Raw genomic sequence first — 23652 nt, forward strand, 5'->3', positions numbered from 1 at the left:
GAGTTGGTGATGGACAGGGAGGCCTGGCGTGCTGCGATTCATGGGGTTGCAAAGAGTCAGACACGACTGAGTGACTGAACTGAACTGAGGACGGGTAAGCTGCCTAGATGCCCATCAACAGATGAAGGGATAAGAAGTTGTGGTACATATATACAATGGAATATTACTCAGTCATAAAAAGGAACACAGTTGAGTCAGTTCTAATGAGGTGGATGAACATAGAGCCCATTATTCAGAGTGAAGCAAGTCAGAAAGAAAAATACAAATATCATATATTAAGGCATATACACGGAATCTAGAAAGATGGTACTGATTAACCTATTTGCAGGGCAGCAATGGAGATGCAGACATAGAGAACAGGCTTGAGGGCACATTGTGGGAAGGAGAGGGTGGGACGAACAGAGAGAGTAGCATCGAAACATGTACATTACCATATGAAAAATTATATACCCAGTGGAAATTTGCTGTATGACACAAGGAGCTCAAATCTGGTGCTCTGAGACAATCTAGGGGGGTGGGATGGGGTTGGAGGTGGGAAGGAGGTTCAAGAGGGAGGGGATATATGCTGATGTACGACGGAAACCAACACAATATTGTAAAGCAATTATCAGTCAATTAAAAATAAATGAATAAAATAATGCCAGTTTAAAGGATTTATAATATTAGTTGCTGAATTTCAGGCATACATGCAAAGACAGTTACCTTCTCGTAACGGACTTCAGAAATCGAACATTTGTTGGGTCATTGTAAGGACTCAATTCTCCATCAAATAAATTGAAGCTGCTGCTTCACAGTTTAAGCAGAATCTAACATCTGGATGCTGATTTTCTCCATTGATGTATTCAGATCACTTACAAAAGAATGACCCAATCTCTATCCTCCACCTATAGATGACTTAGATTTCTCATGACCCAAAGCTCCTGAGGCTTCACTCAGCGGGGCAGTCCCATGTTCCCTTGCCTCTTTAGCTTATTCACAATTTTCGCAGTAGGAAGTTGAATTATATGTAATCCCCTGTATCCATGTTCACTTGAATAGAACCTTAATGATGAAATGATGTGGTGACGGAATGACGTGGTCGTCAGCTCCTTAAGTGAATGTTTTCCCCAGTAGTGGGGAAAAGTCTGTGGGCTCTTAAAGACTAACTTTAGGTCTATCAGATTTGGAAGATTTGCATTTCACTTTGTCTTTATACTGTTCTGCTAATTTATTTCTTGATAAATCATCGCTTTGGTTGTTTTCAGGTTTCCTGGCAAGATCTTCATTTATTAAATTCTGCAAATCCTGTGCTTGTGCGGGCCACAGCTCTGAAGACTTCCTTTCCTACTCTTTGGCAAGGTGCTGCCTTCACCATCTGCCACCAGCTCCTGGCTTCTTATCCTTTTAATGTTTCTCCCCACACCCTTCCCCCCACCCCATTTTGTCCTACTCTTTAGTTTGAGAGGGCGTCCCTGACAGCTCAGTTGGTAAAGAATCCACCTGCAATGCAGAAGACCCTGGTTTGATTCCTGGGTTGGGAAGTTCTTTAGTTTGAATAAATTTACTGAAGTCTTTGCTGACCATTGCTTTTTGCCTTTTCTTGGGCTCATTTTTCTTAGTATTGACCTACCTTCTTTTATTATTTACTTCAGAGTAAGTCTGTAGGTGATAAACCTTCTGAGTCCTTTGCAACAGAAAAATTCTTTTTATTTTTGCACTTGAATGGTGACAGTTGGGCTGTGGGTATAACTCTAGACTCAAAGATTTTTTCCTCTGAATTTTGAAAAATTCTCTCTGCTTCTTGTATCCTGGTTTTCAATGAGACTTAATGCTCATATGATTCTCATACTTTTGTACTTCATTTATTTTCCTCCCCCCATCAGAAATTTTCAAGATTTCCTCCTTACCACGCATCTGAAATTGTGTCACACTAAATCTCATGTTAATTTGTAAAAGGGATCCTAAATGGCATTTGATGGGACCTTTCAAACTGAAGATTCGTGTTTGGTTTTTTTTCTTCATTTCTAGGATATTTTGTTCCTCTGTGTATAATTTGTTTTCATATTCTTTCTATTTTCTCCTTCAGAGCCTTATTATTAGCTGATGTTGAAAGTGTTCGATCAATCCTCTGGGTATCTTAGTTAAAAAAAAAATAAAATACTTTGTATATTTGGTTTGAGCTATGTGCTGAAAAAACACCTATTTGCTCAATTCTTCTGGTCACACGTATCCTTTACCTGGGCTTACTCTGATCACTCTTTTGAGGATTTTTGTTGCTTCATAATCATGTTCAATTTTTCAGTTGATAAGAAAAGGTCAGTGATATCTTTTTCCACCCAAGAATGTTATAATTCTTCTAAAACTCCTGTTTTTGCTCTATGATTTATTTCACTGCATGAAAGTTCCTCTATGCACTGCTGTCTCTTTTAAGATGCTTTCTCCCAATGTTTGGTAATTATTAGTTGATTAGTTGGAGGCTCCTCCTTTACCTCAGATTCCTGTATGACTGTACACTCTTTAGCAAAAGGGGTATGAGATAATGTCATGGTATACATCATCATCTTGTCAGTTACCGTGGGCAGGGGGATATACTCAGAGGTAGGATTGTTTGGGGAGAAGGCAATGGCACCCCACTCCAGTACTCTTGCCTGGAGAATCCCATGGATGGAGGAGCCTGGTAGGCTGCAGTCCATGGGGTCGCTAAGAGTCGGGCACGACTGAGCGACTTCACTTTGACTTTTCACTTTCATGCATTGGAGAAGGAAATGGCAACCCACTCCAGTGTTCTTGCCTGGAGAATCCCAGGGATGGGGGAGCCTGGTGGGCTGCCATCTCTGGGGTCGCACAGAGTCGGACACGACCGAAGTGACTTAGCAGCAGCAGCAGCAGGAGGATGTTTTGGCAGCTCATCTTCCACAATCAGGTGCTCCCTTTTCCTCCTTTATGTCAGCAGCCACCAAGAACACTGTCCTTTTTCTCCATCTGATGATCTTATATCCATCCACTGCTCCTGCCTGAAGGCATATACTCCTGCTGGAATTTCGTGGCCCCAGGAGACAAGAAGGGAGAGCATGTGTGGAGTGGCTGACAGGCTGTAGCATGCTGAATAATCAGTGCTCTGTTGATGACTCCTGAGGCCGGGAGCTCCCAGGATCTGCCCTCTCTGGGCATGGCATGCTCTTGCCGCTGTTTTCAGCTCCTGCGGCAGTCGACTGTTATGCACATTTGGGACTGTGATCTTCTTGTCTGTCCAGTTTCCATTTGCCATCCTTCTTTCAGGGACTCCTCATGGTTTCTGGCCCACTAAGGGCCCTCCTTGTTATCCAGGGTGATTATGAATTTATTTACCTATTTGTATACGTTTTCTGTTATTTCTAACTATCTGGGATGAGAGGGAGAGACTGCAGCAGGAATTCAGTTTCCCATATCACTATTTCCCATATCATTATCTCTACTATAACATGCATCACGCCTGTGATAGGCAACATAATGGCCCCCCCCCCCTCCCCAAAGAAGTCTATGTCTTAATTCCCAGAATCTGGGCAAATGTTACATGTACACACTAATAAATTTACACAATGTTATATGTCAAATTTATTCAATTAAAAATGTTACATTATATGGCAAGGGAGAATTAAAAGATTGTAGATGGCACTGAAGTTGTAAATCAACTGACCACAGAATAAGATTATTTTGGAGCACCCAGGTGAGTCCAATGCAATCACAATGATCCTTTTTAAATGGAGAAGAGGGAATCAGAAGGGTCAGTGTCAAGAGTGATGTGATGTGAAAAAGACTCAGTCATTGCTGGCTGCGAAGATGGAAGGGGGCTGCCCGCCAGGGATGCAGGCAACTGGAAAAGATGAGAAAACAGATTTTCCCCTGGAACCTCCAGAAAGTAACAAAGCCCCGAGGACACTTTAATTTTTAGCCCAGTGAGATCCATTTTGGACTCCTGATCTTCACAGTTATAAGCTAATAAACATGTGTTGCTTCAAGCAACTGTTTGGTGTCATTTATTACAGAAATGATAGGAAGCACATACAATGTTGAGATGTGATTGCTGGATTCTGTCTTCCAAGACACTGCCAGCTCTTGAGAACAAGAGCCGCACTGTTGTCATCTATATCTACCCGCAATGCAGCACAAAATCTGGCACATAGTCAGAGCTCAGTAAATACTGATTGAATGAATGAAAGAGTACTCTAAGTTTGAGGTTCTACAAAAGCTCTGAGATTCCAAAGCAGGCTCTGCCTTTCCCCTTCCCTCGGTCCTGGAGACCCTAAGCTCTCTGATCTCACTTGTCTTTGTTTCACTTTGCAGGTTTTTATTGCTATTCTATTTGCAGCTTCTTTCCTTGCTGTGTACCATTTCTTTCCTCTCTCCAGTCTTGCATGTAGGCAGAACTGAGATGGCAGACACTTGTCACATATGTACCTGTCTTTGTCAACAGGTCTTGTATGGGTTATGCCTGAAACAGTGACTTTTTGTCTGCTTTCTTCTCTTCTCCATAGCTGCCTCTACTCTCATCTCCTATCAGGCTTTTGCTGTTTTCCCATGAGCTTGAACAGTGAATGTAGTTCTCATACCATCTTTTCCTTTTTGTGTTCTGAATAAAATCCAAGGTCAATCTTTTTATAGTCCTTCTTAGCCCTCTTTTCAGATGATTCCATGGGCTGCTGGATAGATAATGAAAATAATTAAAGGCACTATCAGGTGACCTCAGGTTTACTATAAAGCCACTCAGGGAATCCCTCAGTGTACTTTGTGCAGAACTGCAATTCCTCCTGGGCTGGGTGAGCATGGCTGCTGCTGGGTCACTGAAACATTATTTTGCAGCTTCTCAGCCAGCTGTTCATTCTCAGGCTTTTGCTGATTTTGCATTGAACTTGGCTTCTGCCTTTCCAGCTTTCCCTCTGTGCACCTAACATTCAGTCTCTTCTGTAACCAGGCAGGATGGGCTTGCTTAGGTGCGGTCCAACACAGAGTTCTCAAGCCAGATCTCCTCCAATACTGCTGATTTGTCCCATATGTTTGATTGTGGTGACTCGGTCAGTTTCTGGACCAATCTTTTGTGGCTCAGTCTGGGAGCAGAGCCAAGAGACATGATATGTGGTTCTAACATAGACTGCCTCTGACCACTGAATTCTGGGGCTGTGGGTGCCAGGCACACAGACTAACTAGTACAAACTCTTTTACCAAAATCTACTTTTGGAGATTAATATTTGCACCTCTTCATTCCCTTCCATATTCCCCCAACCCTCGCCTTTCCACTCCACGAAGATACCTAGTTGACAAAAGAAAGCATCCAATTTCACCCTTTCTACCCACAATGCAATTTCAAGTGTGAAATTTTCATTACGAACGAATCCTTAGGTTTCGGTCATCTGATCTGCTGCAGGAGGCTGTTGCACCAGAGTGGTGAGGTCCAGGTCAGAGACGACGAGGCTCACGTCCTAAAGATGAACTATTACTTCTGTTCCCCCATGGGCAACAGTCCAGGGGATTGCATGCTCCAAGGCTGCAGAAACAAACAAGCACTGGACCAGGATGCTGAGGTTTACATTCTCTGGTGGCTGATTTTGTCATTCTTGTATGAAGATACCTTTCCTTCCTTCTCTCCTTCCTTGCTGCCTAAGCTAGTCACCAGCACAACTTCCTTTACCCCTTTAGTAACAAGCATTTTGCGGATGCTACCCCAGGGAACTTGAGGTGTCAGGGAAGCTAGCAGTGAAAGCTGCTTATAGCTCACTTTCCTCCTCACACAATAATATGGAGATGAAACCTGATGCACATTTCTGATTTTAGGTGGAGTGTGATTCCTGTGGCATAAAACTCAGAAGGGTGTTTGTAAATTAAGAGCATGTCATAGCATTTCTTTGAGAAACATAATTTCATTCATGATAATATGGAAAAGTCCCTGATGCTGGGAAAGATTGAGAGCAAAAGAATGGGGCCACAGAAGATGAGATGGTTAGAAGGCATCACTGACTCAGTGCAAACTCAGGAAGGTAATGAAGTACAGGGAAGCCTGGTATGCTGCAGCTTTTGGGGGTGCAAAGAGTCAGACATGACTTATCAACTGAACAATATGCAATTATGCAGTAGCAAGGCCTGTATATTATTTTCTAAGAATAATTTTTTTGAAATGACATTGCATGTTTTTAAAATTAAGACAATAATCTTTAAGAGGTGAATTTGAACTTAAAACTTTAAAGAGTCCTTAGAGTTAATTTTTAAAACAATGTTTAGCTTTTTGATCCTCCTGGAATTTAATTTGTGTGATATAAGGTTAGGAACTTAAGTTTTTTTCAGATGGAAAGCTAGTTGTTCCAAAACTATGGAACAATTCACTTTTTTATACCGTTAAAGTCAATTGGAGAGGAAATGGCAACCCACTCCAGGATTCATGCCTGGAGAATCCCATGGACAGAGGAGCCTGGCAGGCTACAGTCCATGGGGTGGCAAGTTGGTAATGACTTAGTGACTAAAAAGAGAGTAAAAAAAAAATTGCCATGTAATCTTAGTTGTTTCTGTTGATATTTGTCTATCTCTTTGTCAGTATCATGCTGCTTTGGTTACTGTGGCTTCATAGGTCACTCTGCTATCTGGTAGGGCATGGCCCCTCTAAGTGCCTCTTGTTCTATTTTCTTCTCAAAGTTTCTTGGCAGTGCTCATTTGTTTAGTCTTCCAGAGGAATTTTAGAATCAACTTGTCGAGTTCCAATTAAATTGACATCAGTATAATATTGAATCTTTTCATTAGAACATGTTATCTTTTCAATTACTTAGGTCATTTCTAATGTCCTTAAAATTCTTTGGTTTTCTTCATATAGATATTGCATATTTCTCAAAATATAGGTGTATGCCGTCTTTTTTTTTCTGTTATGGTAAAAGGGTAGTTTTTTTCCCTTTAAGACTTTTAAGTTTTGCAAAGGTTTTGTCTTAGTCCAGGTCCTTATGGCAGCACTTTACACTCTAACTTAGAGGGGAAAAAAGGGAGTCGGGTGGGGTGGGGAGAGTTCATTGGAAGGTGGCCAAGGCCTCCCCTCCAGGCAAGGGCAGAAAGGGGAATGGGCCTCACAGAGGGCTGGGAAAAAAAAAGCTGCTTAGTCTCTTGTTGCTGCTTCTCTCAGGAGCTATTTTCTTCTTCCAGTTAAGCTTTCTTTGCTGCTCTTTGCTCCCACTTTTACATTCAAGAGGATGCAAAACAAATCTGGTGGGGGGTGGGGTGGGGGGCTAGGGAACTTGGGGGCAGGGTGGTGGCTACCCATATGAATGGTGAAAAACTCTGTGGGCTGGAGAGGCACCCCTGAAATTGATTTCAAAGCACTGCAATGTCAGAAACATCAAAACAATCTGTCTCTCCTTGTCTGAAAAGGTTAAAATTAGCAGTAGCCCTATGGGAGAACCCACTCCCTAGTTCCAGCCACTCCCTAGTTCCAGGTCCTTGATAAACGGGGACTGACAATCATCACCTTTATGGGATTAATAATCAACAAAAATATATTAAGGTCCCACTGTTACTTTATATTTGTATACTGCTTTGCTGTTCATGATGTGCTTCCTCTTAGTCTGTTTCACTTCTTTTAGGCTCTGGGTTCAAGTCACATATAGTATGCCATAGTCGCAAAGTTGTGTGCTTTAGAGGCATAAGTTGCCATTTCAAATATTTTCTCTTCAGAAAAGATCCTTCAAATTTTGTAACTCGGAATAAAAATGACTATGACCTTATTCCTACTCTCAACTGGCCTACCACTAATTTTAAAAATAAATCAGAAAATTGGGCATTACATTAAAAAAAAACAAAGCCCTCCCTAAAAACAAGAAATTCTGTTAAGAGGTATTACTCGTTAATTCTGTAGTCGACGTCTGTATTTGACCAGGACCAGGTGAAAGCAGCAATGGGAACCCGGCAGTCTCGGAGCTATCGGTTACTAACTGAATGACCTTCCCAAGTAACATAGGCTTTTGTGAATCTACTTTCACATTTTCAAACTCGAAACAATAAATTTTAAATTCAAGTGTTAGGAGTCGAAAACAAAGGAAAAATAAAGGACGTGGTGCACGTGGAGCGTTACGAAGCTAATATGAGAGGATTATATTCACGAAGGAAAAAGAAAAGCGAGTCTGGATGAAGATGAAGGAAAAATGGTCGAAGGGACCCCAGAAATGGCGCCTCCGCCATCTCTTTCATACAGATGTGAAAAAACTGCCTCCCATGGCGGACACGCTCTCCTTTAACTGAAAAAGGAGTGTTCGGATGAGTGTTTGGATAAGTCTTTTCCTCAGTAACAGAAAACTCCTTTTCTCTCAACTTTGCTTCCCCGCCCAGTCTGCAAACAAGGAGTCAGATTTTCCTCACTGACCCAGAGCGGCCCCAGCCGAGCTCAGTGGCTGTCTCAGGCCTTGCGGGGCCCACAGAGGGGCAGGGACGGCGGAGGCCCAGCTTGGGATTCGAGTCTGGGCTCAGGCAGCTGAGACGCGAATGGAGCGCCTTCACCCGAACCAGCGGGCACCGCCCCCATTCGACACGTTCGCACGACTTACGGCATGGTTTCCGGCAGCGCAAGGCTTACTTTTCGGCCGTCCCTTCCGAGCGCCTCTCTTCCGGGGCGGGACTTCCTGTCTATTATTGATAGGCGCCCGGCGGTAGAGCTGGTGGGAGGATCACACAGGAAGGTCAGTCTGGCTGGTCAGGCCTATGCTCTTTGAAAGGGAACCAAAGAGGAGCTCTTTCTCGCCCTCTGGTTTGCTTTTTTTTGTTCTCCGCGAGGCTTCGGTTTGCGCGGACGTCCTGGCGTTTTGGCACTGCTACCACCTGAAGCTCTTCCGCTTCCTCTTTTCTCTGGCTCCGCCCCCAGCGTCCTGTGGCCATGACGACCGCCCCGCGGGACTCTCTGGTGTGGAGGCTCGCGGGGCTTCTGCGCGAGTCCGGTGAGTGAACTTCCGGTTGGGCTGAGGCTGGGCGAGAGGGGCAACTTCCTACGTTCTAGAGACATGGCTCATTAGGCGTCATGGGGTTACAGCTGTTTAGGGTCACGAGGGTTTGGGTGTCAAAAGAATTAAATTCTCTATTCCTCCCAGAGTTTGTTAGCTCTGTCGCTCTTTGTCTTTGACTGTCTAAACCTTAGCCATCCTTCTAAGTCAAACTTTGGGTGCCACTTTTCTTCATGCGTTCTCTGATACTCATAGAGGGGAGTGCTCGTTACTTGGCCGTAAGTCCTTCTAGACCAAGGACTAGTCATAATCGTTGATCTGTGGTGCTAACTTAAAAAAAGTGTTATTTGGGCAAAATGAGGACTATAGCCCATGAACTAGCATCTCAGATGGCTCTGAGAAGCTGCTCCAAAGAGGTAGGGAGTAAGGTCAGTATATATGTGATTTTGGTGGAGGGAGAGTAAATGCTATCAAGCACATATTTTTTTGCAGACCGTTTCTGCTAGTGTTGAGGAGCAGTTGTCACCACGAAGGATTTTAGTGTTTTTATGAGGAGTGCTAGATGTGAAGAGATACAAGAATTGGGTTAATAATAAAATTGGCTCCTGAAAATACCTAACTATCTGAAGACCTGTGATGCTAGGTTTTTTTTTTTGTTGTTGTTGTTCCAGAGCACTGAGCTCCTCATTTCTACTCTCCACCATAAACTCTTTTCAGGGGATGTCGAGAATCAGCAGCTGCAGTAGCACATGATTTAATCCTTGTAGAGGTGGATGACAAGTGCCAATGGCAAATGCCAATTTGTAGTTGACAGTGGCAAAGCATGAAGTATAGGATAATTAAAAGCCCCTGGGTTGGAATCCCAGCTCTTTCAAACATGACCAAATTGTTCAAGTTTTCTGAGCCTTAGTTCTTCCTCATCAGCAAAATGGGATACTGATTGTACTTAACTGAAAGATTGCTGTGGGGATTAATTTCAATTCATATAAAGCATTTAGAACAGTGGTTGCGTAATAGTAAGCACTCAGAATTGGTAGTAATTATTATAGTTTCTTTCTTCCAAGCCTAGGCACAGTGGAGCCATTGGAGTTGTTCAGTAATGGTTGGCCTTAGTTGTAGAAATTCTGGTTGGCTTTGAGAACAGATGGAAATAACAACTTCCTATCAGATTTATGATCTCAATTGAGATTCTTAACTTTTCTGTGCTCCAGTTTCCGTATTTGTAAGAAGGTATTAACAGTGCTTTTTAGGAGATTTTGGTGAAGTTTAAATGGAATAACGTATGTCTGGCACATAGTATTCAATGTTAGCTCCCTTTCCATCTCTCTGCACTCCTGTTGATGGTATCCATATAGCATTTTTACTTTCTGGCTTGTAGTATTAACTGTGCACATGTCTTATCTCCTCTTCTAGACTGGGAGGCTCTTTCAGGGTAGGGAGAGTCCTTGAACCTTGTCTGTATCTATCCTTACTGTCTGGTACATAGAAAATCCTTCATACAAGGTTGTAGGATTTGATAACTTATTTAGCAAGAATCTGACTTCGTTCCAGAGGTTAGGGCTGATGGGGTGTGTGTGTGTGAGTCCATGTGCACAGGCACACAAGTGACTAGAGGTGTAGCAGGAGGGAGAGTGTTGCAGTGATGGAATAGTTTTATATCTTGATTGTGGTAGTAGTTACAGGAACCTACATGTAACAAAATGGCATAGAATTATATGTACACCTTGTCCACAATGCTAATTTCCTGATTTTGTTATTGTACTCCATATAAAATAAAACCATTGGTGGTTACATATAAGGGTATGGGGATCTCTCTGTATTATTTCTGCAAAATCGTTCTAGTCAATCCTTATTTTTTTCCAAGAAACTTAAAAATCTCTGTACCTACCTTGTAGTTTATTTATTTTTATTGAAGTATAATTTATTTACAGTGTTATGCCAAGCTCTGCTGTATAGCAAAGTGACTCAGTTATACACACATAGACTTTCTATTCTTTTCCACTGTGGTTTATCCCAAGGTATTGAATATAGCTCCCTGCTCTATACAGTAGGACCTTGTAGCTGTATTTTTTTAGATGCAGTAATGAATACCAGAAGATGCCCTCAAGGACGAGAGAAGGCAGTTTTAATGTGGAGAGCAGTAGCAATACCTTAGTGCTTAAATGAGTGGTTACTTTTTTGGCATGCATTTTAGTGTTGTTTGAAAGTTTCTGTAAGTGCACATGTTCCTTGTACAATGAGACAAAGAAATACAGATAAAACTTCTTGTTCGCTCTCACATAAAGTTAGTAATTATGGTGAAAAGTTCTGCAGCGGTGCTTGCTGAGAAAGCTTCCTGGAGAAGGTGGGTCTTGAGCTGGGCAGAGTGGAAGGGGGTGTGTCAGAAAATGAGGAAGCTGGGAACCAGCGCTGTTGCCAGCACTGTGAGTATGCCAGGGTCTTTGAGCAGAAGGCGAAGGGAAATTCAGAAAAGCTGGAGTCTTGTAGTGAAGCAATCTATCAGGCGGAAAACTTAGGACGTTTTGCAAGATAGCGGAGAGCCACTGAAGACTTGAGCGAGGAAGAGTGGTGAAGTTTGATCCTGTTGTGGAGAATGCGATCGGGTCTATGGATGGGAGTGGTTGTTTCCTGGGGTCGTAAGTCTTAGAATAAATGGAAAGAGCCTTTTCTTATGTCCTCCTCTTGTCTGCCCCTTTCCCTGTAGGGGATGTGGTGCTGTCTGGCCATAGCACCCTGACCCTGCTGACTGCCACATTGCAGCACCTGAACCACGTATTTGAGCTGCATCTGGGGCCATGGGGCCCTGGCCAGACAGGCTTTGTGGCTCTGCCCTCCCACCCTGCTGACTCGCCCATCATCCTCCAGCTTCAGTTCCTCTTTGACGTGCTGCAGAAAACGCTTTCACTCAAGGTTCTGGGATGGGGATGGGGTTAGGGGTACTGAGAGCACAAGAGAAGAGTGGAGGTGGGGCTGAGGGTGTGGCATGCGTGCACAAAATCTACAGGGCCCAGACCCAGGTGAGGAGAGAGGTGTGCTTGGCAGTGCTAGGGAAGGGAGGCCAAGGAAAGGGATGTGTGGTGGGCCTCAGTGACCTGAGTAGTTTTTTTTTTTTTTTAGCTGGTCCATGTCCCAGGTCTTGGCCTCTCAGGGCCCATCAAAATTTTTCCCTTCAAGTCCCTTCGGCAGCTGGAGGTATGGGGCACTGGGGGATGTTGGTGCACAAAACCTGGCTTGAGCAGACATTTGGGGCAGGGACAGGGAGGTGGCCTCTTGGTGGGGTGTGGGAGGCAGACCGAGGTGGGCTTGTTGCTCTGCAGTGATGCACCACCTACTCTTCCATTTAAGGCTGCCCTGAACCATAGGTGGCTTTGTCATCATTCCCCTCCTCCCTTTGCTTGTTCCAGCTCCGAGGTGTCCCCCTCCACTGCCTCTGTGGCCTCCGTGGCATCTATTCCCAGCTGGAGACCCTGATCTGCAGCAGGAGCCTCCAGGCATTAGAGGTAAGGAAGGTCAGGGGCAAGCCCGGCAGCCTTGTCCTGAGGGACATGGAGGACCAAGCTCTGATGTTCCCGCTTCTCTGCAGCCTGCCCTGCCTCCTGCCTCCTGCTGGACAGTGTCTTCACTCCCTCTGCTGTGTTCCACAGCACTCTGTGCCCGTCTAGTTTACAGTCACACCGAGCATATTGTGTTTGACGTTCTCTCGTCTGCCTCCCCCACTGCTCTGTCTGCTCACATTCCTTAGGAAGGGGGTCTTGGGCGTTCTTTAAGTCTGCATCTCCAGACAGAGCCTGGTATATAGCGTGAATGCATGGCCAGGTAACAGCGTGGCCTTGGCGTGGTAAGGGGCAGAGAGTGGAGGTAATAGCACCCACCTGTCTGTGCAGGAGCTGCTGTCAGCCTGCGGCGGTGACTTCTGCTCTGCCCTGCCCTGGCTGGCTCTGCTGTCTGCTGACTTCAGCTACAATTCCCTGACTGCCTTAGACAGCTCCCTGGTGAGCGAGCCTCAGGAGGGGCTTTGGGAAACTGGGGAATGACAGGGATGGGCCCTTAGGATGGAGAGCCAGTTGGCTGCCTGGGGACATCTGATTTTCTGCTTCCTGTCCCTATGCCCCCTAAGCGTCTCTTGTCAGCTCTTCGCTTCTTGAACCTGAGCCACAATCAAGTCCAAGACTGCAAGGGCTTCCTGATGGTGAGTATGAACAGCCTGGCGGGGTGGGTGCCACCTGGGCCTCCACTTGTTCTGCTGAGACCTTCCCTTCCAGACTCCTTTTGCTCCCACCTTGCTCTTACCTCCCACCTGCCACCCCCCTGCTTCCCCACCCCTACTCCCCATGGAGTCGCATCCTGGGAGGCAGTACTCTTTGGAGGCACAGACTCTGGCATAAGACAAACCAGTGTTCAAACCTCAACTCCTAATCTCTGTGGGACAAATTAGTTAATCTCTCAATTTTTTAATCTGTAAAGTACATATCATAGGAGTACTTACTTTTATAGTATGAAAATGATTGTGAAGAGTATCTGATGTTACTTAGCTCAGGGTCTAGCTCAGTAAAGACTTCCATGGTGAACTTGAAGAACCTTTTTCCCATGTCTCCCTGTCAGAGATAAAGCTGGATTCTGGTTAAAATGGCAAAAAACCATTGGTGATATTTAATTAGTAGTAAAACTATTTTAATCCGTCATAAGCTTTTCAGTGTGAACTAAACTCCAGTTTGATTTGTGCAGAGGTGAGCGTTTTCAAGGGAATATGAGGCAGTGGGAAGTGGGACAGTGGGGGCTTGGGCAGATTCTCTCTTTGACCAAACCCTAGTTGGGTTCCTCTGAAGTTGGGAAAGTGGATGTGTACGAAAAACAGGAAGGGGTGTTCGTCCATGTGGACCTGTCTGGTTTGCTAATTGGCTCTTGTCAAAGCCCCACAGAGGCAGAGAGCCAGGCCCGATCTTTCTGCTGTTGTCTGAAGCAAACTAAATCCTTCTGCCACCTTGAGTTTTCCTGGGCAGTGACGTCAGGGGGCTGGGGTGATCATTCTGGAGCTGTGAGAAACTGGTAGATTTGTTCGCCTTAATGTGGGGGTTGATAGAGGGACAGGTGAAATCATTTGTGCTGAGAATCTGTAGTCTTTGTAGGCCAAGTTTGAGGCTTAGTCAGGAAGAGGATTCAGAGAAGCCTGGCTAGAGTGTGGTCAAGGAGAGACTCTTCGTTATTGCCCCCTCCATCCCCTCCCAGGATTTGTCTGAGCTCTGTCACCTGGACATCTCTTATAACCACCTGCGTTTGGTGCCGAAAATGGGACCCTCGGGGGGTGCTCTGGGAACCCTGATTCTGCGGGGCAATGAGCTCCAGAGCCTGCATGGTGAGTGGGGGACTGTGCTGGGGTGGGGGAGCAGTCCAGCATGGAAGGGAATGGGGGCAGTATGAGACTCAGGGTGGCCTGGGATGCGTGTGCCTACCAGAGCCTCCTGCGGCCCTCAGACAGATGTGGGGTGCCCAGGCTGGCCTTTCTGCCGTGCCTTCCCCCGGCACGCCCCCTCCACTCCACTCCACTCCACCCCACGCCCCTCCACCCTTGCTCACCCACAGCCTTGCTCACACCTCCCCTCTCATCTCTGCCCCAGGCCTGGAACAGCTGCGGAACCTGCGGCACCTGGATGTGGCCTACAACCTGCTGGAGAGACACAGGGAGCTGGCGCCACTGTGGCTGCTGACGGAGCTGCGCAAGGTGAGGACTGGGGAGCCGGCTTCGTGCCCCGCCTCCCCGCATGCTGAGTGGGTCAGCCCCCTTCCTCATATAAGGAGGCCCCAGGCCCACCTCTGTCTCCTCTTCTTGTGCCCAGCTCTACCTGGAGGGGAACCCTTTGTGGTTCCACCCTGAGCACCGAGTGGCCACCGCCCGGTACTTGTCGCCCCGTGCCAGGGATACTGCTGCTGGGGTGAGTGGTCTGCCCACGTCCGCTCTGCGTTCCCTTTCTTGCCTAGGCCTCCCTCACCCCTGCATGCTCTTGCCTTTCCCCACATCCCTTGGTGAGGGACTGAGGCCTCACACTGCTGCCTTATTACGCCTTTTCCCCTCACTGAAGCTGCTGGTCCTTACAGGACGAGGAGGGCTCCCAACCCTGGCTAGGGGCTCCCCAGAGTGTGTGCTCCCACCAACTCTGCCCTCCCCTTTTATCTCTGCTCAGTTCCTTCTCGATGGAAAGGCGTTGTCACTGACTGATTTACAGGTTTGTGTGGCGGGAGTGACGGGGCGGAGGTGAAGGGAGGGTGCTAGCCGAGGGAAACAGAGGGGTGTCCAGGAAGGGTCTGTCCGATCAGCTGGAAGGTAGGCCCCCGTTGGTGAGCGTGGGCGGAAGAGGGGTACGCCCTGGCTCCAACCTCTGTCTCCTTCCTGTTCTCTCATACCAGACCTCCACGTCCTCTGGGCTCAGCACCTTGGTACCACCTCCGCCTTGGCCAGTGGGGAGTACAATCGAAACTTCTGGTGGCCCTGACTTGAGTGACAGCCCCTCGTCAGGGGGTGTTGTGGCCCAGCCCCAGCTCCGCAAGGTGAAGGTAAATGGGGTCCTAGGCTGCCTCATGCCTGGGCCGGGGTGTGTTTATGGGGGCTCTGGGCTACAGAGGTCCTGGGAGTGGTCAGGGCATGTCTTTGCCTGTAGGTGGGTGTTCCGGGTGGGTTGGGTGGGAGGCCACTGGCTTTCATAGAACCTGGGGTCCCTCTCCCAACCTCAGAGCCGAGTCCGCGTGAGGCGGGCGAGTATCTCGGAACCCAGTGACACCGACCCGGAGCCCCGGACACTGGACCCCTCCCCGGCTGGTGAGTCAGCCCACCCCCAGCACCCAGGCCTCAGTCCCACGCACTCCTCTCCTAGTCGGGAGAACTTCTCTTTTTGGTGGAGTGGAGCATTGCGGGGACCTCGTTGTCCTTCCTGTTTTAGTCTAGGGAAAGGAGAAGAGACTGTTCCTGGGCAGCACTTTCCAAAGGGTTTTTCAGGGAACGTTATCTTTGTTGGATGTCAGCGGGTCAGATAATGAGAGGATCCTGTGGCCCCATCAGTCTGGGAAAAGCTGGGTTAAACTAGAGGACGTTTCCGGACCTTAAATGCGCTGCCCTGTCTCTTGAATCTCTCTAAGCGGCAGGCACTTTGTGCTTCTGAGTTGCATGTGACGTCAGTGTCACATAGAACTCGCTTCAGCACCTGCTGCTGAAAGGGCAGACTTCGGGTTCCCTCTGAACTGGCCGTCCCCTGCCACCATACCCCCCTTTCTACCTCACCCTGAGGAGCACGCCCAGAAGACGGGGTGGCTGAGGGTTGTGGTGGGGCCAGGCTTGCTAAGCCGTGGGCTCCCGCACCTGCCCAGGGTGGTTTGTGCAGCAGCATCGGGAGCTGGAACTCATGAGCAGCTTTCGGGAGCGGTTTGGCTGCGACTGGCTGCAGTATCGGAATCACCTGGAGGCCTCTGCCCTCAACACGCTGTCCCCGGACACCCTGAGCCCAGGGCCTGTGCCCAGCCCTCCACCCCCTGAGAAGGAGTCTCCACAGGAAGTGGCAGAGGAGGTCTGGCCAGAGCCGGAGCCTCAGGAGGAAGAGGAGCTGCAGAAGCAGGGAGAAGAGGAGCTGGAGAAGCAGGGAGAAGAGGAGGGAGGAGAGGAGCAAAGTGAAGTGGAGGGTGAGCACTCGCTGGCCGCGAGGGAGCCCGGAGCCAGGTGGTGGTTGTGTGTCCAGAAGTCAGGAAGGCCCAAGTGTGGGGATGGACGGCCACCCCATAGCGGGGGCCAAGTCTTGGCTGCCTCTCCCTCCTCATGGTGTCCCACTCTCTGTCTCTTCTCAGTGGAGCTCTGCCGGCCCATGTTGGTGTGTCCCCTGGAGGGGCCCGAGGGCGTGCGGGGCAGGGAGTGCTTTCTCTGGGTCACTACAGGCCACCTGTTTGAGGTGGAACTACAAGCAGCTCGAACCCTGCAACGGCTTGAGCTCCGGAGTCTGGAGGCAGCTGAGATAGAGGCAGAGACCCAGACCCAGAGCGAGCAGGTGCCTGAGGTGAGTGGTAAGGAGCAGGGCTTCTAGAGGGGGTGCTAGGCTTTTTTTTCTGGAACTGACTCTTGACAACCTGGTCAGGCACTGGGCCGGGTGTTTCCCATGCTCTGTCACTGCGCTTGGAGCCAGGGAGGGGCACTAAGGGGGCAGAGGCAGGCCCCAGGCGGCTTGGGGGCTTGGCTGAGGGGCAGAGCTCCTGGGCTGCAGCGTGGCTGTCAGCAAAAGCATTTTTGCGGAGTCCAGAGCTATTGTTTCCGTCATGCTCCCAGCATAACCCTAATCCCGCTGACCACCTCTTCCTGTGCAGGGCTCAGATCCACGACCCCAGGGCCCCATCCTTGTTCTCCGCTTCTCCTACATTTGCCCCGACCGGCAGCTGCGTCGCTACGTGGTGCTGGAGCCGGATGCCCAGGCGGCTGTCCAGGTGACGGAACCTAGCGCAGGGCCCAGGCAGCTGGGGGAGGCTGGAAGCCTGAGGACTCGGGTCCTGCTCACGGCTGTGTCCGGTCACCGTGTTTCAGGAGCTGCTAGCTGTGCTGACCCCAGCAGCCACCTCCCAGCATCAGCTTGAGGAAGTGGGGGCCCTGCCAGGGGACAGACTCCAGTGTCTGCGCTGTGGCCGTGAGTTCAAGCCAGAGGAGGCCAGGTTGGGGCTGGACAGTGAGGAAGGCTGGAGGCCGCTGTTCCGAAAGACAGGTACCAGCCCTGCCCTTGACCTCAGTGTCCATGCGCCTCCTGCTGCTTCAGGGAAAATGGCTTTGAGCTGGGAGTGTGGAGGGGGAGCCCTAGGGAAGAAAGGAGCGGGGGGGCCAACTTTTCAGCCTGGAGGAAAAATTAAAACTGTCTGTCTGCAAAAAAAAATACACTACATCCTCTTTGTCTCTTAAGTCAGGAAGTACAATCTCTAACTGCTTAAACGTACCCATTATTTTTCATAACTTGGAGCATTTCCCTCCTTTTTTTGGGCTACTGTTTCAGAAGCCATGTAAAACATACGAGCACTCCCTGCAGTGCTGGGCTGTCTGGCAGCTGTAGTGGGATGCTGTGTGAGGGGGCTTAGGTTGTCTTTCCCTGACCGACCCTGTGAGTCACTTGAGTAACACTTCATGGCATTTCTTCACACCCTGTTTTGTTAAGATGACAGATTTTTCCATTGCAGACCAGTCAAAAAGCCGTGTCTTTGAAGACATTGAAGAGGAAAAAAATATTCTTGGTGACACCTGCACTGAAATGGTTGATTTTTATTAATCACGTTTTTTTTTTTTCCCCTGGCAGTAGCTGGAACTGGGGTTTAAATTTTATTCAGAAATTGAGCCCTCTTCATTCATTCTCCAGCCTGAACTTGCCTGGGCAGCTGCAAGCCCAGCAGTACAGTGTATAACAGAAACAGCCCTGCCCTGTCCCAGACCCTGTCTGTACTCCAAGGGTCATGTGGTCCTGGCGTCCCTTCGGTGGTGGTGTTAGTCTTGTACATTCCTATGTGCTCCGGTCTCTCTTGATCTGAGCCTCAGTCACCTCGTCTGAGCAAAGAAGAGGATGGACTTGCCCCATGACATGAGATTTCAGTGTGACAGAACAGCACCAGGAACCATGCCTGGCTAGAACCAAGGTCTTCCACACACAGTAGCTGCTGCCTTGACCCCAGCTACGTGGCCTTGGCAGGGCGCATCAGTGACTCCATCTTTGCTTTCCTCACTTGCACAGTAGGGTCAGGAGAGTTTCGATACAGCTGTCAAAGGGTCTAACATGTTCCAGCACGTCATAGCTGCTCAAAGAGTGTTTCTTGTCTCACTGCTGATCTGTGTCCTGGTTTCTTTACCCAATTCCATTCAGTTGTCCTGACAACCCTCTAGGATTGTCATCATCCCCGTCTCACAGATGGGGAACCAAGCACAGAGAACCTGGAATTGGACCCTTATCTGTTGTTTTTGGGCTCTCAGACTTCAAGTACATGCCCAGCCCAGGGCTGTGGAAGGGGCCCACAGCAGGGCCTGGGTGGATGTGGCTCTCTCTGAAAGGGCCTCCTGAAATGAGAAGGCAGGTATATTGAGGAGCTTGTGGGCCTGCTCATCTGTCACTAGGATGGGGAGTGATTGGTCAGCAGTTTGGCCTGCTGAGGGCATCAGGTCGGGTGGGAGCATGGGGAGCGTGTGAAGCTAGAGAAGGGGCCCAGGCGAGTCCCAGAGTGGGGAGGGAGTATTGTGAGCACAGTGGGGTGGGGTCGGGGGGAGGGATGTTATGAGTGTGTATATCTGTGTGTGTGTGTGGTTGATGAGCTGTGTCCGTCTGCCCTTCAGAATCATCTGCTGTGTGTCCGTACTGTGGTAGTGATCACGTGGTTCTTCTGGCTGTGTCCTCGGGAACCCCCAGTGGGGAGCGGAGACAAGAAGAGCAATCCCTGGCCCTCTCGCAGTCCCTGAGTGCTGTCCATGACCCTTGTGGCCACAGTGACCCCAGCAATGGGGCTGGCAGTGCCCCATCCCAGGCCCTGGCCTCCCATGACCACCACAGTTGGAGTCTCAGCCCACGTGAGTCTAGGCGAACAGGGACAGGTGGTATTGGGGGAGGGGTGCTGGGGTGGCCCGGGCGGGCTGACGGCCCACCACTCACCCCCAGCCCCTGAGTGCTGCGGCCTCCGCTCCGTGGACCACCGACTCCGGCTCTTCCTGGACGTCGAGGTATTCACTGATGCCCAGGAGGAGTTCCAGTGTTGCCTCAAGGTCTGTGCCAGCCCGGCCCTGCCCTGTGCCCCCCCTGCGTGTTTCCAGCACAGCAAACTGGGCAGTCATTCTGGAGCCACCAGGCCTGGCTTCCAGTTTGAATGCCGGCAGTGACTCTCATTGTGGCTCTGGACCTGCTCCTTGGTATTTGAGCCTTCGAAGTCTCCCCTGTCCCACGGGGAGGACGCTGCTCACCCTGTAGCTGGTGTCTGTGGGCTGTCGGGCGCAGCCTCTGGCCATTGTTGCCACAGATCCCTCTCTGGATCTGTGAGCACTTGCGGGACACCGAGGGCCTCGCGTCCGCAGTCTTGCTCTCCATCGTCCCTCCTGGGATGAGGAACAGGCAGCCACAACGAGGTGTGCCTGTGCCAGAATCAGGCTCAGGTCCTTGATAGGCATCTGATCCAGCCTGTGCGGGCCTGGGAAGCCTCTCCTTCCTGCAGGATGAGTGACGGGAGGGAGAAAAAGTGTTCTAGGGAGAGGAGGCAGCAACTGCTCTGAGGCCTGAGAGGAGCTGGTGGGGAGAAGTGACTGTGAGCGGCGCAGCCAGGGTGTGGGCAGGGCAGGTGTCGTCAGAGGAGCCTGGAAGCATCATCTGGTGTCTGCTGCCGTAGCTCGGACTTGATCCCAAGGCCTGTGGAGCCTCTGAAGTCTGGGGAGCTGGGGAGTGGCGGTGGGTTTTGTATTTGGGGGCGGCAGTCCTCTCAGAGGGTGGGCTGGAGGGGGCGAGATGGCGGTCAGGGAGACCTGCTCAGAGCCTGATGTGGGTCCGAGTGCAGGCGGGGCTGTGGGCTAGAGAGCGAGGCCAACGGAGAGGCCGGATGGGTGAGCAGTGTCACCAGCAGCTCGGCCCTCAGTCTGCCGGCCGCCTCCCTAGCCCTCTCTGTTTCTTGCCAACCTCCTCTTCCCCTTAGGTGCCGCTGGCGTTGGCAGGCCACCCCGGGGAATTTCTGTGTCTCGTGGTTGTGTCTGACCAAAGGTTCTACGTGTTGAAGGTGACAGGGGAGATCTGGTGAGTGGGCGGGGCCGCTGCCAGGGAAGGGCCCGGGCCCCCACGCTCTGACTCTGCTGTTACTCTTTCCTGCTACTCTGCCTTCTCCGTCTCCACAGTGGGCCCCCGGCTAGCTGGCTGCAGCTGGCCCTGGCCATTCCCCTGCAGGACCTGCGGCACATAGAGCTGGGCCTGGCGGGACAGAGCCTGCGGCTGGAGTGGGCAGCCGGGGCGGGGCCCTGTGTCCTGCTGCCCCGAGAGGCCAAGCGCTGCCGGGCCTTCCTGGAGGAGCTCACCGGTGAGCAGGGGCAGGGGAAGAGGGAGTCCGGGTGGGGGGGCTGTGGACCGCAGCGCCGGGTGTGGCGCCCGCAGTGAAGACAGGCGGTAACAGGACCCATCCCTCTTGGAAGTTCCGCAGCGCGGAGGATGGGAAGGTGTGGAGAGGTTGGGATGGAAGAGCCGGAGTCGTTGAGGGCTCCCTGTCCCTGGCTGGCTCTGTCCAGATGTCTTACAGTCCCTGCCCCCCACGCGGAGGAGCAATTTCAGCGCCACGGAGGAGGAGGTGACCCCGAAGCACAGGCTCTGGTGAGTTGAGGGGGCTGAGGCCAGGCTAGGCCCAGATGGCTGCTCGTGGAGTGCAGCCCCTCCCCTCACAAGCCCTGGGTGGAGTCCTGAGAGCCCAAGCCTCCTGACCTGGGCCTGCCGCCTTCTCCTCACTCCACCCCCACTGTGGCTCTTCCTGTCCCGTGGCTGACTGCTCCTTCCTGGGCCTGCTGCCTTCTCCCCAGGCCACTACTGAAGACAGACTCTTCCTCGGAGCCTCCCGGGTTCTTCTACCTTCGAGCGTTCCTGGTTGAAGGTAAGATTTGGCCCCGGCCTTCCAGCCCTCCAGCCCCCTGGCACCTCTTCGTGCCTTTGTAGTAATTCACAGTGCTGGGCTGTGGACTTCCACCCAGTAACAGTCTCAGTGTCCTGGCCTCTCTGGAGGGTCCAGGGTGTGACATGGGGTGTCTTATTGCTCAGGGACCTTTGCTTCGGGGCCCAGGCTTTGTGGGAAGTGGAGCAGATCATCTCAGTCTGCCCCGTCCTACCCTTTTGGTGAAGGGAAGAGCGGGTGCATCTTTCTGATGTAGGGGTGGGAGTGGGGCAAGTTCCCTCTGACTTGGCCTCAGAGGTTTTGGAGCCTAGAGATCCCTGGAGTTTGGGGAAGGGAGGACTGTGGCCCCAGAGGCACAGGCCGTGCTGTGGCCGCCTCAGTGTGGTCACTCCTCCTCTCCGAAGCAGCACTGGGACACCAGCCCGGGGATCTGGGCTGTTCCACGGCTTTCTTCTCTGGGCCTCACTCTGTCTCTTATACCCTAGGACCCGTTGCCTGCCCTGTGTCCCTGTTGCTGACTCTGTCCACCCTGTACCTGTTAGATGAGGACCCTGCAGGGTCCCAGGCAGAGCCCCCTTCTCCAGCAGCATCTGGCGAAGCATCTGAGAAGGCCCCACCCCCCGGGCCAGGCCCCTCAGTGAGCGTCAGGGAGCAGCAGCCCCTCAGCAGCTTGAGCTCTGTGCTGCTGTATCGCGTGGCCCCGGAGGCCCTGCGGCTGGTCTTCTACGACGAGGTGTGGAGCCAACGAGAGAGGGGTGGGGAGGCGGCGGTGGGGGGCAGTGCGGCAAGTGGGTCTAGGAAGACTAGGATCTGGGCTCTAGGGAACCTAACCACAGGCAGTCATGATGAGGGGATGCAGAGAACAGGGTGCTGGGACCTGGGAGGCCGTCGCGGGGTGTGAACAGTAGCGAGGAGGCAGTTACGGGCAGTGGGGACACTGTGGACTTGAAGCCCAGCCTTGTGTGAGCTCGGAGGCCCTATGAAGCAGGCGCCACTTGGAGTTTGTGTCTCTTTGGGCCTGTGCGCCAGCCTCTATGTGAGGAGGCAGTATGGTTTTTAGCTCACTTACAGTTGAGGACTCTGAGGCTGGCGGGGGGTGTTAACCAGTGGGCCCAGGTCATAAATGACAGAGCCAGGGACTAAGTCCCAGCGACTCCTTGGAGTGGACCCCAGAACTGACAGTCTAAAAGCAGGGAGGATTAAAGACACAAAGTGGTAAATGAGAAAGCTCTTTCGGTGGGTCATCCATCGGTGCCAATTGGGTTCTGTTTTAAAAGCTCAGAGTCAGGATCTTTTCTGGAGAGAGACAGGCCTAGGGACGAGAAGAGGCCTTGAACCGAGAGGGGCAGTGGGTCCTTCTGAGACCCGCTCCGCTGCCCCCATGCTTGGGCACGGCCCTCGTGTGTCTCACCTCACTGCTGCTTGTATGCCAGGTGTCCCGGCTGGAGAGCTTCTGGGCACTCCGAGTTGTGTGTCCAGAGCAGCTGACGGCCCTGCTGGCCTGGATCCGGAAGCCCTGGGAGGAGCTGTTTTCCATTGGACTCCGAACTGTGACCCAGGAGGCTCTGGACCTTGACCAGTGAGGCTGCCGGGCTGGCCCCTCCCCTGGTGGAAGCCACGGCTACAGATGTCCTCTCTCCAGACTCTGGCTGCTGACTTGTCTGACCTCTGGGCACTGGCCAACAAGGCCCCGGATGACCCCTGGCGCACGGGCAGGGTGAGAGGACTAGTCTGGCTTCTAGTTGACCTGGCCCCAGGGAATGGGCCGAGTGGTCAGAAGGAGTGTTTCTCCTGCGCTTTCCTCAGGTATCAATAAAGCTGTTTGCATTCCAGATGCCATAGGGGCATCTGGCTGTGTCACTCGTGAGGCCTGCTGCCCCCCCCACTTCTTATAGAAACTGCTCTGCCCGTGGCTTTCCCATAATGGACCAGCCAGGCAACCTCATTTGAACTGCGACACCAACCATCTTCCAACCCTGCTTTGGCGCCACTGATGGGATCAAGTTGGACTCCTACCCACGGGCACGCGTCCTCAGCCAGCAGCTCCTGTCATGTGACCTGGCGAGGAAATCCCTGCCCAACCAACAGCTGGGCCAGTTAGGTTCCCACTCTCTCG

The 23652-nt window shown here is 50.8% G+C and overlaps 1 protein-coding gene and 1 pseudogene across 4 annotated transcripts; one reads left to right on the top strand and one right to left on the bottom strand.

Moving 5' to 3' along the window:
• Positions 1 to 654: 654 nt before the first annotated feature.
• Positions 655 to 8856, bottom strand: LOC128061065 (UBX domain-containing protein 2B-like; annotated as a pseudogene).
• STK11IP (serine/threonine kinase 11 interacting protein) lies at positions 8627 to 23396 on the top strand. 4 transcript variants are annotated; one of them, XM_052661364.1, is made up of 25 exons: positions 8627 to 8660; positions 8843 to 8915; positions 11623 to 11828; positions 12036 to 12110; positions 12323 to 12418; positions 12803 to 12910; positions 13036 to 13107; positions 14145 to 14271; positions 14534 to 14637; positions 14753 to 14848; positions 15098 to 15139; positions 15321 to 15467; positions 15645 to 15729; positions 16275 to 16583; positions 16746 to 16951; positions 17256 to 17372; positions 17470 to 17644; positions 19246 to 19476; positions 19565 to 19668; positions 20583 to 20680; positions 20779 to 20957; positions 21163 to 21244; positions 21448 to 21518; positions 22022 to 22269; positions 22970 to 23396. In XM_052661364.1, the coding sequence occupies exons 2-25, from the start codon at positions 8855 to 8857 to the stop codon at positions 23117 to 23119; spliced, it is 3189 nt and encodes a 1062-aa protein (XP_052517324.1). In that variant the 5' UTR covers positions 8627 to 8660; positions 8843 to 8854; the 3' UTR covers positions 23120 to 23396. The 4 variants fall into 4 exon arrangements, 3 of the variants coding, with proteins under 3 accessions (XP_052517324.1, XP_052517306.1, XP_052517312.1); XM_052661346.1 differs by having other exon boundaries at positions 8660 to 8915; positions 19565 to 19626; XM_052661352.1 differs by lacking the exon at positions 14753 to 14848 and having other exon boundaries at positions 8660 to 8915.
• The last annotated feature ends 256 nt before the right edge of the window (positions 23397 to 23652 follow it).

Source organism: Budorcas taxicolor, chromosome 2 (assembly GCF_023091745.1).
Source record: "Budorcas taxicolor isolate Tak-1 chromosome 2, Takin1.1, whole genome shotgun sequence".
In the NCBI taxonomy this organism is placed as follows: Eukaryota; Metazoa; Chordata; class Mammalia; order Artiodactyla; family Bovidae; genus Budorcas; species Budorcas taxicolor.

Excerpts from the sequence above, each read along its gene's own strand:
- STK11IP (XM_052661364.1), top strand. The coding sequence starts at position 8,855 with ATGACGACCGCCCCGCGGGACTCTCTGGTGTGGAGGCTCGCGGGGCTT. Across the intron at positions 14,638-14,752 it reads TGCTGACGGAGCTGCGCAAG|CTCTACCTGGAGGGGAACCC; the intron begins GTGAGGACTGGG and ends TCTTGTGCCCAG. Across the intron at positions 19,477-19,564 it reads CAGTTGGAGTCTCAGCCCAC|CCCCTGAGTGCTGCGGCCTC; the intron begins GTGAGTCTAGGC and ends ACTCACCCCCAG.